Source organism: Nansenia antarctica, assembly GCF_963989245.1.
Source record: "Nansenia antarctica genome assembly, chromosome: 3".
In the NCBI taxonomy this organism is placed as follows: Eukaryota; Metazoa; Chordata; class Actinopteri; order Argentiniformes; family Microstomatidae; genus Nansenia; species Nansenia antarctica.
In genome coordinates this window covers 19684484-19699229 of record NC_137688.1, presented here as the reverse complement: position 1 = coordinate 19699229, position 14746 = coordinate 19684484, and the positions used below count along the sequence as shown (strand labels likewise).

At 43.6% G+C, this 14746-nt stretch overlaps 1 protein-coding gene across 1 annotated transcript; it reads right to left on the bottom strand.

Moving 5' to 3' along the window:
- Positions 1–933: 933 nt before the first annotated feature.
- On the bottom strand, positions 934–11738 carry LOC308153500 (BTB/POZ domain-containing protein KCTD16-like; the record flags this gene model as incomplete). The annotated part of the gene is made up of 2 exons (XM_080526659.1): positions 934–1391; positions 10916–11738. The coding sequence occupies 2 exons, from the start codon at positions 11736–11738 to the stop codon at positions 934–936; spliced, it is 1281 nt and encodes a 426-aa protein (XP_080382785.1).
- Positions 11739–14746: the final 3008 nt, after the last annotated feature.

The following is a 14746-nucleotide window of genomic DNA, read 5'->3' as shown; positions in this document are numbered from 1 at the left end:
TTTCCTCATTGAAGTTGGCCTCAGTCATGACAAATTGGATTAATCTACCACACAAAACAAATCATTTCATATTTGATCTTGGTCTCATATTGACACTACATCCGTCCGCTATAGGGGTGAAATGACATGCAGTGCTGCCGTACTACAGTGTATGTAGATGTGCAGTCTGTGGGATCGGTGACGGTCCCTTACTAAACACACAGCATCATCTCCAACATCCATAGAAAAACACAGACTGTGGGACACTGTAACTGCACAAGTGTGTGATCAAGCTTGATGAGCTAATTACGGTGGATGACATCGCCCCTGAGGTTGGTTAGTTGCTTGAACTGGTGATGTAAGCCTTTAGCTCCACTGGCTAACCACATCTCTCCCAAAGGGGGGTAGCAGGGGTAGTATTCCCTGCAAAGGTACAGTAGGAGTTTGAGCCCCCCCAGCCTGTGTAACCTGGTTTACACATGTGCATATCACAAAAGACACGGTGTATACATTACACACTCTTGACAAATGTGGTTCTGGACTGTATGTGCACTGCTATTCATGCTGCAACTAAATACTCTCTGTTTTCTTTAGTACATCATACGTTGCCTGTGAGAGTACAGTCTACAGTATACAGTCTTTATCTCCATCACCCTCATGGAAAGTGATGTTTTCATCTCTCTCTCTCTCTCTCTAACCCTCTCTCTCTCCCTCTCTCTCTCTCTCTCTCTCTCTCTCTAACCCTCTCTCCCTCCCTCTCTCTCCCTCTCTCTCTCTCTCTCTCTCTAACCCTCTCTCCCTCTCTCTCTCTCTCTAACCCTCTCTCTATCTCTCTCTCTAACCCTCTCTCCCTCTCTCTCTCTCTAACCCTCTCTCTCTCTCCCTCTCTCTCTCTCTCTCTCTCTCTCTCTCTCTCTCTCTCTCTCTCTCTCTCTCTCTCTCTCTCTCTCTCACTCAGAGACGGTACTTTCTCAGTAGCTCAGATTGCCACATGTACTTCCTCTCTGGGAACCGTTCCGGAATTCGGATCTGCCGGTAGTCTTGGATGCATCTCTCCAGCTCCTGTTCCGGTGTCAGCTTCTCCTTGCCAGCCTTCCTCTTCGCAGCAGCCTCCCGATCCCGGAGGCCCATGGTCCGGACCCGGAGCAGGTCGGTCTTGCGGCGTATCTCTGAATGCTGATGATGCATCTGGATCGGGCCTTTCTTAATCGGCCGGTCCAGAGTCTGGACGTTGGGCTGTCGACTCACTGGCCCGCAGATGACCGTGCCCTGCGGGGAGCTGGCCTCCGATTGGGTCTCGGAACAGGAAGTGGAGAGCTCATTAAAGGATGTGCCGCTCTCTCCCTCACGCTCGCTCTTGTGGCGACTGCAGCAGCAATCACAGTGAGACGAAGACCATCTGGATGGCCCACCTGGAAAACACAGACACACACACACACACACACACACACACACACAAACTTTTATGAAGACGGATCTGAACGTCATTTCACCTCGTTAACTAATATCCAAAGGGCTCAAAACACGAGAGTATGTATATAAATGACTTTATACTGTTGTTCCCTTGCTGCCTTTCGTAATCCTGTAATGCCACCTCCCTTCCACCTCCCCTCCACCTCCCCTCTACCTCCCCACCACCTCCCCTCCACCTCCCCTCCACCTCTCCTCCACCTCCCCTCCACCTCTTCTCTACCTCCCCTCTACCTCCCCTCCACCTCCCCTCTACCTCCCCTCCACTTCCCCACAATCTCCCCACCAGGGGCGCGACTATGGCTGACCCTCTGCCTAGAGCAAAAAAATACCAAATTCCCATGATTGACTGACAAGTTGATTGCATGGCAAATAAAACATTATTATTATATCCTGACAGGGCCTGACAGGGCCATTGCCAAAACTATTTACATTGCTAAGCTGTACAAATCCAGTATAATTCAGAAACTTTCAGAAAAAGTCTCTCTTTGGTTTAATTCTGATCCCCTATCAGCTTTAGTTGTAAAAGTTATTCCAATTAAGGATGTAACACTGTAGACCACTGTTTACAAATAGCTTATAGATTCATTAGTTTGATGACAAAAATACGAACAAAATCTTGCAGCAAGAGAATCCTTTTCATACAGTGCGGTGATGGTAGTTAATTTTCTCTCTTGAATGACATTCAAACATTCATTGAAGGGAACAGTTAACACTGAATAGATAAACCATGACGAATGCCCTCAGCTATTTCAATGTCAAAACATCTTTCAGAGACTGCAGACTGGGGGTAGGGGATATGAGAGAGTGGGGGTCACCACCGCTGATCTTTAATTACTGAGCCTCAGTGAATGGGTGGGCTTGGCATATTTTTCTCTCAGATAAAGAAAACCCCAGCTGAGAACCCGAGCGACAAGCCGTAAGACCCTTCCCAGTTCCCAGAGACAAACTCGCCTTTTAGCTGAAGTAATCTGTCCTGCCTGTATGATTTCACATTAAAAATAATAACAGCACTGAAAACTAATATTCTCCAGTGTTTAGAGGCTCAGTGAAATGGGTCAGAGAGGTGCTTCTCCCCCTGAGGAAGAAAGCAAGGTGTTGGGAAGTAAAGTAAACAAAGGACATCATTTATATTGAGGATTGAATGGGGTCAGTGAAGAGCACGGTGAATAGAATATGTAAATGTAGTTATTCTTACCTGCTCTCAGGCAGAATTTATGAGCAGTAAACCTGGCCCTGGGGGTGCATCTCAATGGTTGAAAGAAGCCTCACCTCTTTCTTGCTCCTACTGTACCTGATACACGGTGTACTTAAGTGTACTGTACACTAAAGAACTGTAAAGGTGCCAGTCCTGGAACACATCCTCCATATTGATTTGAATGATTTTGTTTTCAGATAAGTAAAAAATTATCTTGGAAATAAGGAGTATTGAGGTCCCCCCCACCCCCTAGTCCTCAACTCAACCGTAATTTTTCTCTCAGGCAAAAATATGAATATGAAGATATGAAGATATCTTACAGCAGATATCTGGGGATATCTGGGGAGATATGAATATGAAGATAACAATGAAAGGTTATGACCTGAACAGGTTATGACAAAGACCACATCGGGTCCGAACGTGTTTCCAGCAGCTGAAGGCTTTAGCAAACCTTCGTCATTTATTTTGTCTGTCTTTCTTTTGTTTTCTTCTATATTCACTCTGGCACTCTCAGAAGCACACCAGCTGCTCTGCTAAAACATTTCCATTCTTAATGGACAATAAAGGTTTTCAATGAGTTCTATAACCTGGCTGAGTACCTGAGAGCTGATGGATGAAAGAAAACAAAAACCACTCTGCTTTTGATCAAAAACATGGTGCTATCTATCTCTGCACTGGCATCATAGGACTGGATCTGATTAAAGATGGAGAACATAATGCACAGGATGGAGGGGAGTACTGCTGTCTATGGGACTACATTAATAATGCATAAGAATAAAACAACTCAAGCATATCCTAGACAAAAAAACATCATAATTGTTTTTCCAATAAAATACTGCACACTGCAATGATGTCTCGCTGTGCGCAATAACAGCCATTAGTTGCACGCAGTGTATACACCAATTTATATCGAACCAAGTTCAAGGGGGATTTTAACCTCTCTTTGCTCACTGGCATAATGACCTTATCGCTTGAGCTGTGATTGCATTGGGCCGATAGAAAGAGAATCACAATAACAGCTTTTAAATAGCTAATCCATGAGTAAAAAGCCCAATCAGGGCAACAATTTCCCCCCACAGAAGAATTAGTCAGCCGACATCAGGACCAACAACAGCAGTCAAATGGAAGCAGGCGTTTTACTGAAGGGACGGAGCAACAGATGAAGGCTGAGTATTGTTTCTAGATGGATGGATGCTGTGGTCCAGAGGGGCAGCCCATCTAGGAACGCAGCCAGTACCCAATAATAGTACCATAAAAATGTCAATGCGTTGCAGGGAAATGAGTTGTAATGTAATGTAGCTCGTGAGTAAGGACTTTGAGTTCTATCCTTTTTTTTTTAAATGTCTTTCTTTTCAAACTCGACTTTGCCTTGATGGAACTGGTACCCATTTTCATGAACGATCAAGGTTTCTGAAACACCAGACGAGTGTATAGTCGAGTGTTCGGACCAGAGTATCTTTCAGGGGAAGGCATTGATGTGCTCTTCTGAGCTCTCTGGCCTCAAACAGATCATATTCCATCAGCATTAAGGCTGGGTCTTTCTGCAGAGCTAACTCAGTCACTGTAGCTTTGTGAGTGCATACTCATAAATAACACAGAGAGAGAGAGAGAGAGAGAGAGAGAGAGAGAGAGAGAGAGAGAGAGAGAGAGAGAGGCGAGCTCAGCACCAGGGAAGAACAGAGACTAGCATGTCACAAGGGCATTCTCCACCCCCTCTGCCTCTCTCTCTGCCTCTCTCAACATTTCTGCACTTCATGTCTGGGAGTGGTTGGAATTTTATGGAAATCCTAATGCACCGAGATAAATGTATTCAAATGTTTTGCAGAGAAAATGTATTTCCCCCCACAGTACATGAAGTCATTCCCCCCCATTAGAATATGAGGATGGAAGGTAGTCTACGTTGACACATGCACTGGCATGCAAATTTGCTGATGGATATACATAATTGTGGAAATATTTTATCTTGGTGTCTGAATTGACTCATAATTGTCTTATCATAGTATAGGGCTGTATAAATATATAATATAAGTATAAGTATAAATATACAGTATTTATTGTGCGTGGTTGTATAATTTTTGTTTTATATTATAACTTCTAGTCTGCTTTTGATTGTGAACAGAGAGAGACAGAGAGAGAGAAACAGAGAGAGAGACAGAGAGAGAGAGAGACACACAGAGAGAGAGAGAGAGAAACAGAGAGAGAGACAGAGAGAGAGAGAGACAGACAGAGAGAGACAGAGAGAGAGAGAGAGAGAGAGAAAGAGAGAGAAAGAGAGAGACTGTAACAGTAGTCAAACCATCCCAGATTGAGACCTACCACACCCAAACCTGACAGTTTTTCAAAGTGTAAAGCTTTCCAATCTGAATGGCAATATGCACCCTGCCCTCAATCTAAACAGATGAAAATAGGTTTCTAGCACAAAGCAACTTTTCAGAGATGAGTCATCTGAGTCAGAGGAAATCTTGCTGAACTTTTATAATTTTCTGCAATAAACAGAAAATGTTGGTTTGCGATCAAGTCCCAGTGTGTTGTTTGTGCTCAGATGACGAAAGCCTGTATTGCTGAAGGGCGTGGGTAATCACAGTGTAAAAGTCTGATTCTCTACGTGCTGCTGCAATAAACTACTTCCTTTTATGCATGGATTTCGATACAAGCGGCTCATTTCTCATTCTCATATTCTGGCACCTTCTCCCCACAAATCCCTGTCCATAAGACAAAGCAGAACAAAGAAAAATAAACAGATTGTTAGTTTGGTAACACTCTGGTCTTAACTTTTTCATGACTCTGTGGGGTACTGTTATTGTGGCTGGCAGGGTCTGTCTCTGCATACTGATGCACGTGGGCTGTAAGCAGAGATGCTCTCTCTCTGATCATAGATTCAGTCCCACATTCTTCCCTCCCTGTCTACAAAAAATATTTTTCTCTGCTGGTGCCTGGAGTTGAGCTTTGTTTACGTGCTTGTTAACTCCCAAATTAGGCCAGAGTGTCCTTGAAGGGGGAAGAGCTCGCCTTGTAGAAGGCATAGCCTGCCTTGCAGGAAAGGAAGGGAAGCCCAGACAATCGAGATAGCATCTGTACAGGAAGGATCATTTGAGCAGGTCGCCACCCCCTCCCTGACCTGAGGCTACCAACATCTTCTTGCCAGGTATAATAATGTCCATAATATGTGCATATATTACACATTATCATATTTAATATCCAAATGACCGGCCGGCCACCCGCCCCCTCGTCTCCAATAATCCTCCTCAGTAGTTGTAATGAGAAAAGAGCTGACAGAACATTGGCGAGATGATTTAGAGATGAGTCAGGTGACCTATAGGGCCTCCGCTGGGCTTCATAAAGAGTCATTGTCCTCATCCAAGGACGAGGCCCACCATACTCACACGGTCGTGCTGCCTTGACACTTATTGTATGCTGTCCATGGTGCAAAGTGACAATTTCATCCCCAGATATGGTAATAATGACAAGGGGAAGTCATCTCCTCCCTGTGTCACAGGGGTGGCTGTGTATCTGCCTGACAGGAAGATGAACCAGGCGGACAGGCAGACATATTATGGAAACGTGCTGGCACCTCCCCATCGTCCTGATCTCTGCCCCCCCCCCCCCTCCCCTCGCCAGGCGTTGATGGAACGAGATGAGGCAGGGAGAAGAGAGGACGAGTGTTGAGAGCTTCGAGAGCTCTTGTCATCATGTAAATGATGTCCCCATGGAGAGGGTGAAGAGATGTCACATGACGGGGATAAGATAGCCGAAGACAGAGTGTCACTGGGAAAAACGAGACAGAAGCCTCTGGTCTTTTAATATAAGAAGATGTGAAATACATCCCCTCTGAAGAAAATAACACGACTATGTGACTGGTTTGAATATAAGCTCAAAAACACTGTTGTTTGCTGTTAAGACAAGCTGCTTCACATCTTGAAGCACATGCCCCGACACAATCATTGTCTCACAAAAAGACATCATTCAGGGGCTGGGTTGCGATCAATGATGCAAATAATCATTGCTCCACATAAAAAAAAACAGCTGATGAAGCTGAGGTAGAGGTCAATCGGAGTGTAAAGAACGGCCAGGAGCCAAAATGTCAGCCTCTGCTGCTGCTAATTGGCATGGATGAAATTCAGGGTCGATGGATTTTTTTTTTTTGCTAGCTGACTTTACGCTTTACTTCACTGATGAAGCCATGGAGCCTCCGCCTTCTCACCGGAGGCTCGCTGCAGCATTCCTCCTTGCATACCAACAACAAGAAAAAAGATCCCACACATCATGTGCTATCAGTGTGGCTCTGTGTCCTCAGTGTGGCTCCATGTCCCCAGGAGAATCTTAAAAGGGATTAAGAGTGTAAGTGAGGCGGTGCCATCGCACCTACTCACCCACAGCAGGGAGGGATAAAACCTTAACATAGCAGGATTTTGGTCTTAAAAAAACAAGGCGGAAAGGAAGACTTGGAGACTGAAGACCCATCTCTTCAGACTACACCTTAACTGCTCCTCCTGAGACATTACTACCCCCAGCACTGTGTCTCCTAAGACTTCGACTGCCCCCCTTGTACTGTCTCTCCAGTGCCCCCCTGTACTGTCTCTCCAGTGTCTATTAATAAAAAAAGATTTAAAAAACATTCTTCTTCTATGACGACGACTGCCAATGGCCCCTGGCCTGAGCTAGATTACTCTTCCTGCTAGAACTGGTGAATTGATGATTCACTTGCTTAGTCAAATGTATCGATTGTAAGTCACTTTGGAATAAGCCATCTGCTAAATGCCAAAAATGTAAATGTAAATATAAAGAAAAGGCTTGTCTACTCAACATTCAGAGTGCATGTTGCTTACGACGATGATGATGATGGATGATGATTACATTCTGAGATAATAACATAACTCTGACATATTAGCACACGTAAGTGCTGTATGCTCCAGAATTCCACTGAATTAAAGTGTGCTGACGTATACTGTATACGGCAGCCATTTTGAGCCACATGACACACCACATGTCAGTCACCGAGGTACCCTTTTAGCCTAGGTACTCGACACTTTTGCAAGTTATTTAGAGGGACGCCATCCATCTCCTGTAAGCAGTGCCAATCTATCCCAGTTCTCAACCAGGCTCTCTGGGCGCCCTCGGTCAGCCCAATCTCAGCCTCCATTACACCAGAGCGATTGATTTCCTTCCTCTCTCTCCGTCTCTCTCTCTCTCTCTCTCCCTGTCGTCTTGTGGCCATTGTTCAAACCCCATTACCATCACAAATCATCCCATTCACGGCCATAATGAAGACTGTGCATTTGTATGGAGAGAGCACACGATATTACACAAGGTGTATAATATTTCTGGGTTGTGAATCTGCCGTACATTTTGACAGGCCCTCTTTCACAGCTTTTACGGCGTGGAAAAAACGTCATTCTTTTTGTCATTACCTGTGTGCTCAATAACAGCATCTCAGCACTGATGTGAGAAACTATTGAAAGAGGAGTAATGTGTTACCTCAATAGAACAATACCTAATTAATAGGTATCATTTAGTCAGTTAATCAGTTGACCCTAAACATTTTTACAATAAAGCTTTTGAACTTTGAAACAGATTAACTTTTTAATGTGAATGTAGTATGGAAGTATGAAGTATGGATAGCAGTGAATTTCCTTGTCTTTAGAACATAAATAAAACACAATGTTTCATTTTAGTATCTTATTAATAGATTCAAAAATAAATTCATGATTCAGTCTAGTCGACTTCTCTTCTATTGTCCCTTAAAAATGGGACATTGTTTTACTTTGATAATCATTTGGAACTGTCTGATCACTAGGGGATGGGGTAATATTTAGAGTCCTCAGATTGCTTTTTAATTAGAAAACATTCCACCCACCCCCCCCCCCCCCTGTGATAATTGGCAATATTGAGTCTGTTCCCAAACGTAAAAAGGAGGTTGGAGTCATTCATCACACAGGCAATAATGTTGTCACTTTCAATCTAAAAATCTAAAAGTCCCTATTAAAAACAAACAACCTACAGCTCAACAAATAAGCTTATAACATTATATTTTTACAATGGAGAATCACCTGTCTTGTGAGATAAGCACAGACACAGTTTTTCAACCTGAGTGCTTCAACCAGAATGCTTCAACTAGAAAGCTTCAACCTGAAAGCTTCAACCTGAATGCTTCAACCTGAAAGCTACAACCAGAAAGCTTCAATCAGAATGCTACAAGAGCCTTGGCATACACTAAACCACCAAGGGTCAATCATATCTCACTCCCACTCAAGTGGTATGTTTTTTTCATTCAAAGCAGTTATTTCCTCCATGTGTGACCTACATCCTATCCAGTGGTGTATGAATGAACGAAAGGCAGCATCAGACAGCCATCAGGTGCACGGACACTCATCCATGGTGAATGTTCACATCCTGTCGCCTGCAGTCTGCCGCTGCACTGCCCTTTATGTAAATGCACCAATCGTTTTTTGTTTTTTTTTGCTCTGAGACAGGGAGGATACAGTGCAGTTAACATGGCTCGTTTGACAGGACATGTAGATAACAATTGACAGTACAATGTCTTTGCCCCACAAAGGAGTTAGTCCCGCCTCGACTGTCACCACAGTTCAGTCGTTATCCATCACTCCAGGCCAGGCAGCAAAATGGTAAACGGCTGCATCGGGCCTGTTGGGATCCGTAGTCCACACAGATGCTGAGGGAAGTTTAATGGAGCCTGTACAAGACAACTGGTGTGTCACACAAGAGGGTTTACATGACAGTGAAGGACAACACAGCTCAGCTCCCCTGCGTCATTATATTCTCACATAATTGTCTCATACTTTTGATTGGATTCTTGATTCCTGTTTCCTATCAGTTGGGATGTAATTGAATTGCAACAACCCAAGAGAAAACATTTCTGAGTGACAATTGTAGAAAGATTCATTATCATGCAAATGCTGTTCGATGCTCCCAAGGTGCTCGAATGTACTTAGTTTCTTTTCTCTTTTGTCAAGCAACATAATCCAGCGGTGCCGGATGTGGCCCACATTCAGGATAGGCAGAGCGTTGGGTTGTTTGGACATAAATATGTGGGCCGTTGTGGGGCTGCAGGGCACAGGCCCTGATGTCTGTGTGCTATCCATCTTTCTAACTCCACTGACTGTCTCAGTCTCATCTCCATCTGTTTACCCTCCTTCCGTGCCTGTGTCCTTTTCCCTCCCTCCATCTCCTGCTCTCCTCTCCCTCAGTTTTCTCTCCCCTTCTCAAAGTCTCATCTCCCACTCTGTCTCCTCTTTTGCTCTCTGATGTTCCTCTTCTTTTCCCTTCTTCTCCTCTCCCTCTGCCCCTCCTCACTAATTCTCTTCTGACTGTCTATCTCCCTAGTATCCTTCTGCCTATTCTCTGTCTGTGTCTACCGCTTGTCTCTCTCTCCATCCTCTCTAATTCTCTCACCCTGTCTGTCTCTTCAGCCGCCCCCTCAGCCTCTGTCCAGAAGCAGCGTTTGTCAATGTGACTGGAGGTAAACAACCACATCTTGAGCTTGAAAGGGTAGATTGATTCAGTGAGATCCCCTCTGAAATTGGTGTTAGTAGGGTCAACACACATCTTTTTGTTATAATTATATCAATGACACCACGGGCAAATCATTAACCAACCATATGTCTTCCTGAGCCCACCCCTACAGCCCAAACCTTGACCTGCCAACTGGATTTTCTTCAGGTTTCCGGTGGGACCCATTTGGAATAACGAGCAAAGTGTTTTTTAATTGGCCATATGGTGCAACATCTCCCTTAGCTGAGAGAGGGAAGAGTCAAATGAGTTGCCAGTTGCTGGCGGCCAAACTCTATATTTAACAAAAAGCACCAACTGATTTTTGTGAATATACCAGCAAGGAATCTGAAATTATGTTGGCCAGTTGTCGTATATTATTCATAACATACCCCTCCAGGCGGACATCATTGAAGCAGTCGCCAATGTTTACGCATGACGTGTGTAGCAGATGGGGTTTGCAAAACTATGCTTGTGTGGTAAACAACTGCTATATACTAATACAACGTTGCCTCATGTGAAGAAAAAAAGTAAACTTAACCGTAAAAAGCAGTTAAGATAAGATATAAAACGTGTAATATCGGAGAGGGGAACGAATAATCCAACTATGCCTCCTAGTGGTGTTAAAGTTCACCTTATCCATTATGTAGGCTAAAATATACATTTTATTTTTGCGGAGACACTATTATGGCATGGACCCCTATAAAGAGCATAATTTAAATGATTGATAGAGTGCATTATTTGCAAATAGACTTAACTTACGGTATAAGACGTACTGCGTGTAATTGGACCAGCTCCTGTCATCCGCGTAAGGACTGGTCGAAGACGCGGTTAGTGACGAATTGCAGGCAACAATGTGGAAGCCGCTCTCTGACAGCATGTCAAAAGCTCTCTCCAGCTGCTTGAACCTGAGGTGGAACCCAGAGGTGTAGCGGTCTGGGGGCCTGTCTGTGTCTCGGCTCTCATTTAGGGTGTCTCCAAAGACCTCTTTGGCCAAGCCAATTCTTCCGCTGATGAAGATTCTTGGTACTTTTTTAGCTTTGGCATCAGTCTGGCTTCCCCTGCCCACGTTAGTACACGTGCCTTTAAAACCAACCGTGATGTAGCCGTACCTCCGGTCCAGGGAGTAGGAGGAATAGACCCTCTGGTCGCTGCCCTGCGACGCGTCGTCCAAATCACTGTGGTAGAAGTCATCTGGGAATTGTTTCGATTCATCGGACGTTAAAAGTTTGGCCAATTCGGGCAGTTGAAAGTATTCCGCCTCCCTTTTCAGTCTTCCCCTCTCCGGGAAGTGGTCAGGGAGGACGACTTGCTTGTCTCGAAGGTAATCCAACACATACCGAAACAGAAAACCGTCTCTGTCGATGAAGTAGCGTCCTCGAAGGTCCCGCGCCAAATCGTTCGAGGACCCCTTCTTGGTGGAGAATAATCTTCCAAGTAATGAATTGGCAATGCTTGTCAAAGTTGCATATCGAGTGTAGTATACCTGTCCACCCACGTTCAGTTCAATAACGTCCGATGGGGGGTTCTGAACTGAACCTTGCTCTTTTGCAGGCTGGGTTCTGCAATTCTCACTCAAAGCCATGTTTCAGTTTATGCACAAAACCAGAGTCCAGTCACGCAGCGCAGATGTTCCAGAAAGTTAAATCTATGCGATGGAATTCCATGTTGTTAATGCTCACTACATAGCTTACCAAGGACATGACTTATCCCTGTTGGAAACATCGCCAACATTACTCTAGATCTGAAAATCCCAGGCTATTTAATTATGACGCGCGTAAATGCTTGTCCATCGAGCATGCATTTGGAATGAAACCGAACACCAAAGCAGTGCACGCATGATCTTACAGACATCCATTGCTATGTGCCATTGCTGTAATTCCAAGTATAATCCTGACAGTAAAATGATCGATTGTCCATCATTCCATCGAGAATAGCCTATAGCCTAGAAAAAAATATAATGAAACACCCAGAAATATTTCAGCACAACTGAACTTCAGCCGTTACTGATGAAATGTTTCACTTAAGATGCGTCGGGCTCTCGCTTTGCGTAATTGTCACTGTAGATAACTTGAGGAGGATTCCCCTACGCAAATCTATGGATTAATGACACGTCCGCTGTCAAATTTCGGTGCTGAAATTGCGATGTTTGCGGTCCGTGCATGGTCTTGAAGTGAAGATGGAACCAGGACGCCAGTCAGTGCGCGCCCATCTCTCCAAGCCGCTCAGCGCTGTAGGCTGGCTGGCTAAGCGTAAATACGGTGATGTTGCTCCAGCGGTGCAAGGAAAAAAAACATCCTGGGGACTAACGTTGCATGGGCCCACATCATCTTAAAGGAAAATGACATTTTAAAACGTTCTCTATTTGCCATGCCATTCTGACAACGGAATTAGGCCTATGTTTGGTTGGTAACTGATTGTGAATTAGGGTATTCAAATACGCATTTTGGACTTAAATACTCGTTGGTTAGCCTATAGCCTATGACTACATTTAACGGGAATTGTTATAAAGCTTGTCAAGAGGCTTAGAAGTTATCGACCTGGTGGGTTAATACACAAGTTTGTGATGAATGCTATATTCCGGTGTTGCTTCTTTTCATTTGCCTGTGACAATCGTTAAGAGACTGTATTGAACCCTGGTGTCACACGTTATGTTCATTTGTGCCGCCCTTTCATGATTCGGTCGAGGGAGTAGGCGTTTCAGCACAATGGACAGGTACACGCGGGGAGGGTTGGAGCGTTGCGTTGGAACGCACGAGCGTGGGCTACTCGGCCACACACTCATACAGTGAATTGAACACACTGCCATTTCTAGCTAGTTCTAAAAACGCCTATCATTTGGTATGCTTGTTTTTGGACTGGCATGGACGCTAGCTTTGTCTCAAATAATATGCATGCATCGCCTTCTTTAAACCATTAATATACGCCTCCTGAAAAAAAATTAGCAGTGAAATAGCAATTTAACACTCAAATAACATGTATGAAGGCATGTATGAAGCAGTAATTCCTGTGGTTAGGTGTTGTTGCTGTGAGTGAGCCTCCTTGGCTGGTGGTTTAGAGGAGCACTGGCAGCGGTCACGGTTATTGTGCTGGAGAGGGGTTGCTAAGCAGCCACTGGAGGGGGCTGAGTGGGATCCAAACAGGGCGGATTAAGAGCTATGTGGACCACCGCTGTTTAGCCGCATTTAGGTTGCAATGCATTTGTAGATGTTAAACCCTTTCATTTGGCTGGTTTTCTCTGTGTAGTACCACATGTACAGAAGAAGAGATTTGGTGAGGCTGCATTCTCATTTTATGCACCCAAATTGTGGAATGCACTGCCAGTATACATTAGGGATGCAACCTCAGCAAATACAGTATGTTCAAGTCGAGACTAAAAACTCATCTTTTTAATATTGCCTTTAAATGACTAAATAATTAAATTACGATTATATAATGATTGGAGCACTTTGAGCTGCAACGTTTGCAGGAAAAGCGCTATAGGCCTACAAATAAAAGTTATTATTATTATTATTATTATTATTATTATTATTTGTGTATCTTATTGTCTTCTCTGTAGGCCTGGGCTATATAAACACGGTTTATAATCCAAATGGATTTGAAACATTTGCCAGATTGTGTTTGGATTTAAAGGACAGCAAACGTCATCAATATTCAGAAATAGTGCCTTTTTTCCCCTTTTCTGCAAAGTGATCCTCCCAGTACAGACAGAAACTGGCAGTTTATCTATCTCCTGCTCATACCAAATGTATCTTTTTCTCTCTCCTCTATTTAGTGTACCCTATACTTTCCGATTTGTGCAATACAACCAAATTCCGATTTGTATAAGGTATTGAATTGCATGCAAGTTCAGCATGAATAATGTAAGACAATATGGGTCCCAACTGACTGTGATGTAAGAACTTCTAGATGGTCCATCATTGCATTACGTGTAGACAATTTGATTATGAGAGATCGTGTTGAAATGTGTTCCAGACTAACTGTAAACGCCAGTAGTCTGCACCATAGTACCAGAGGTGTAGGGACATGAACAATACATGATTCCTCAGATATTAACAAACAAATAGATACTTTAGATGTATTGCATCAAATATCTCCCTCTGAAAATCATATATTTTCTTCTTATTATTATTATTTTCCCCAGATAAGCATAGGCATATCTACAAAAGGTACAGAAATAGTGTAAGGCATTGTAGTGTAGGCCTACTCATGCAATCAGGCAAAAGCTCAAACCAAACACTTGAGTTTGCGGGGTTTATTATCCAGTCACAGTAGTACACTCACCCAGATTCTCTGTATTCCCTGGCACATTTCAGCCACTCACATTACCAGATAAAAGAGAGCCATTTATGTGAATCTGCATATTCTGAGAAATAAAATGGATTTAGCAGTTTAAAATTAGATTAAGCTGCATGTAATGTAATATGCTGCCTCTGTGGTACGCCTATTGTTCTATGGCCTTGTTTGGATGAAGACATACACTTTTTAATGGCTATATTATTTTACATATGGCTCTGTTTAGTACTTGCATCTCTTGATGCTAAAAGTAAAAATATTACAGATTAATATTAAAATAATATGACAATTTAGCAG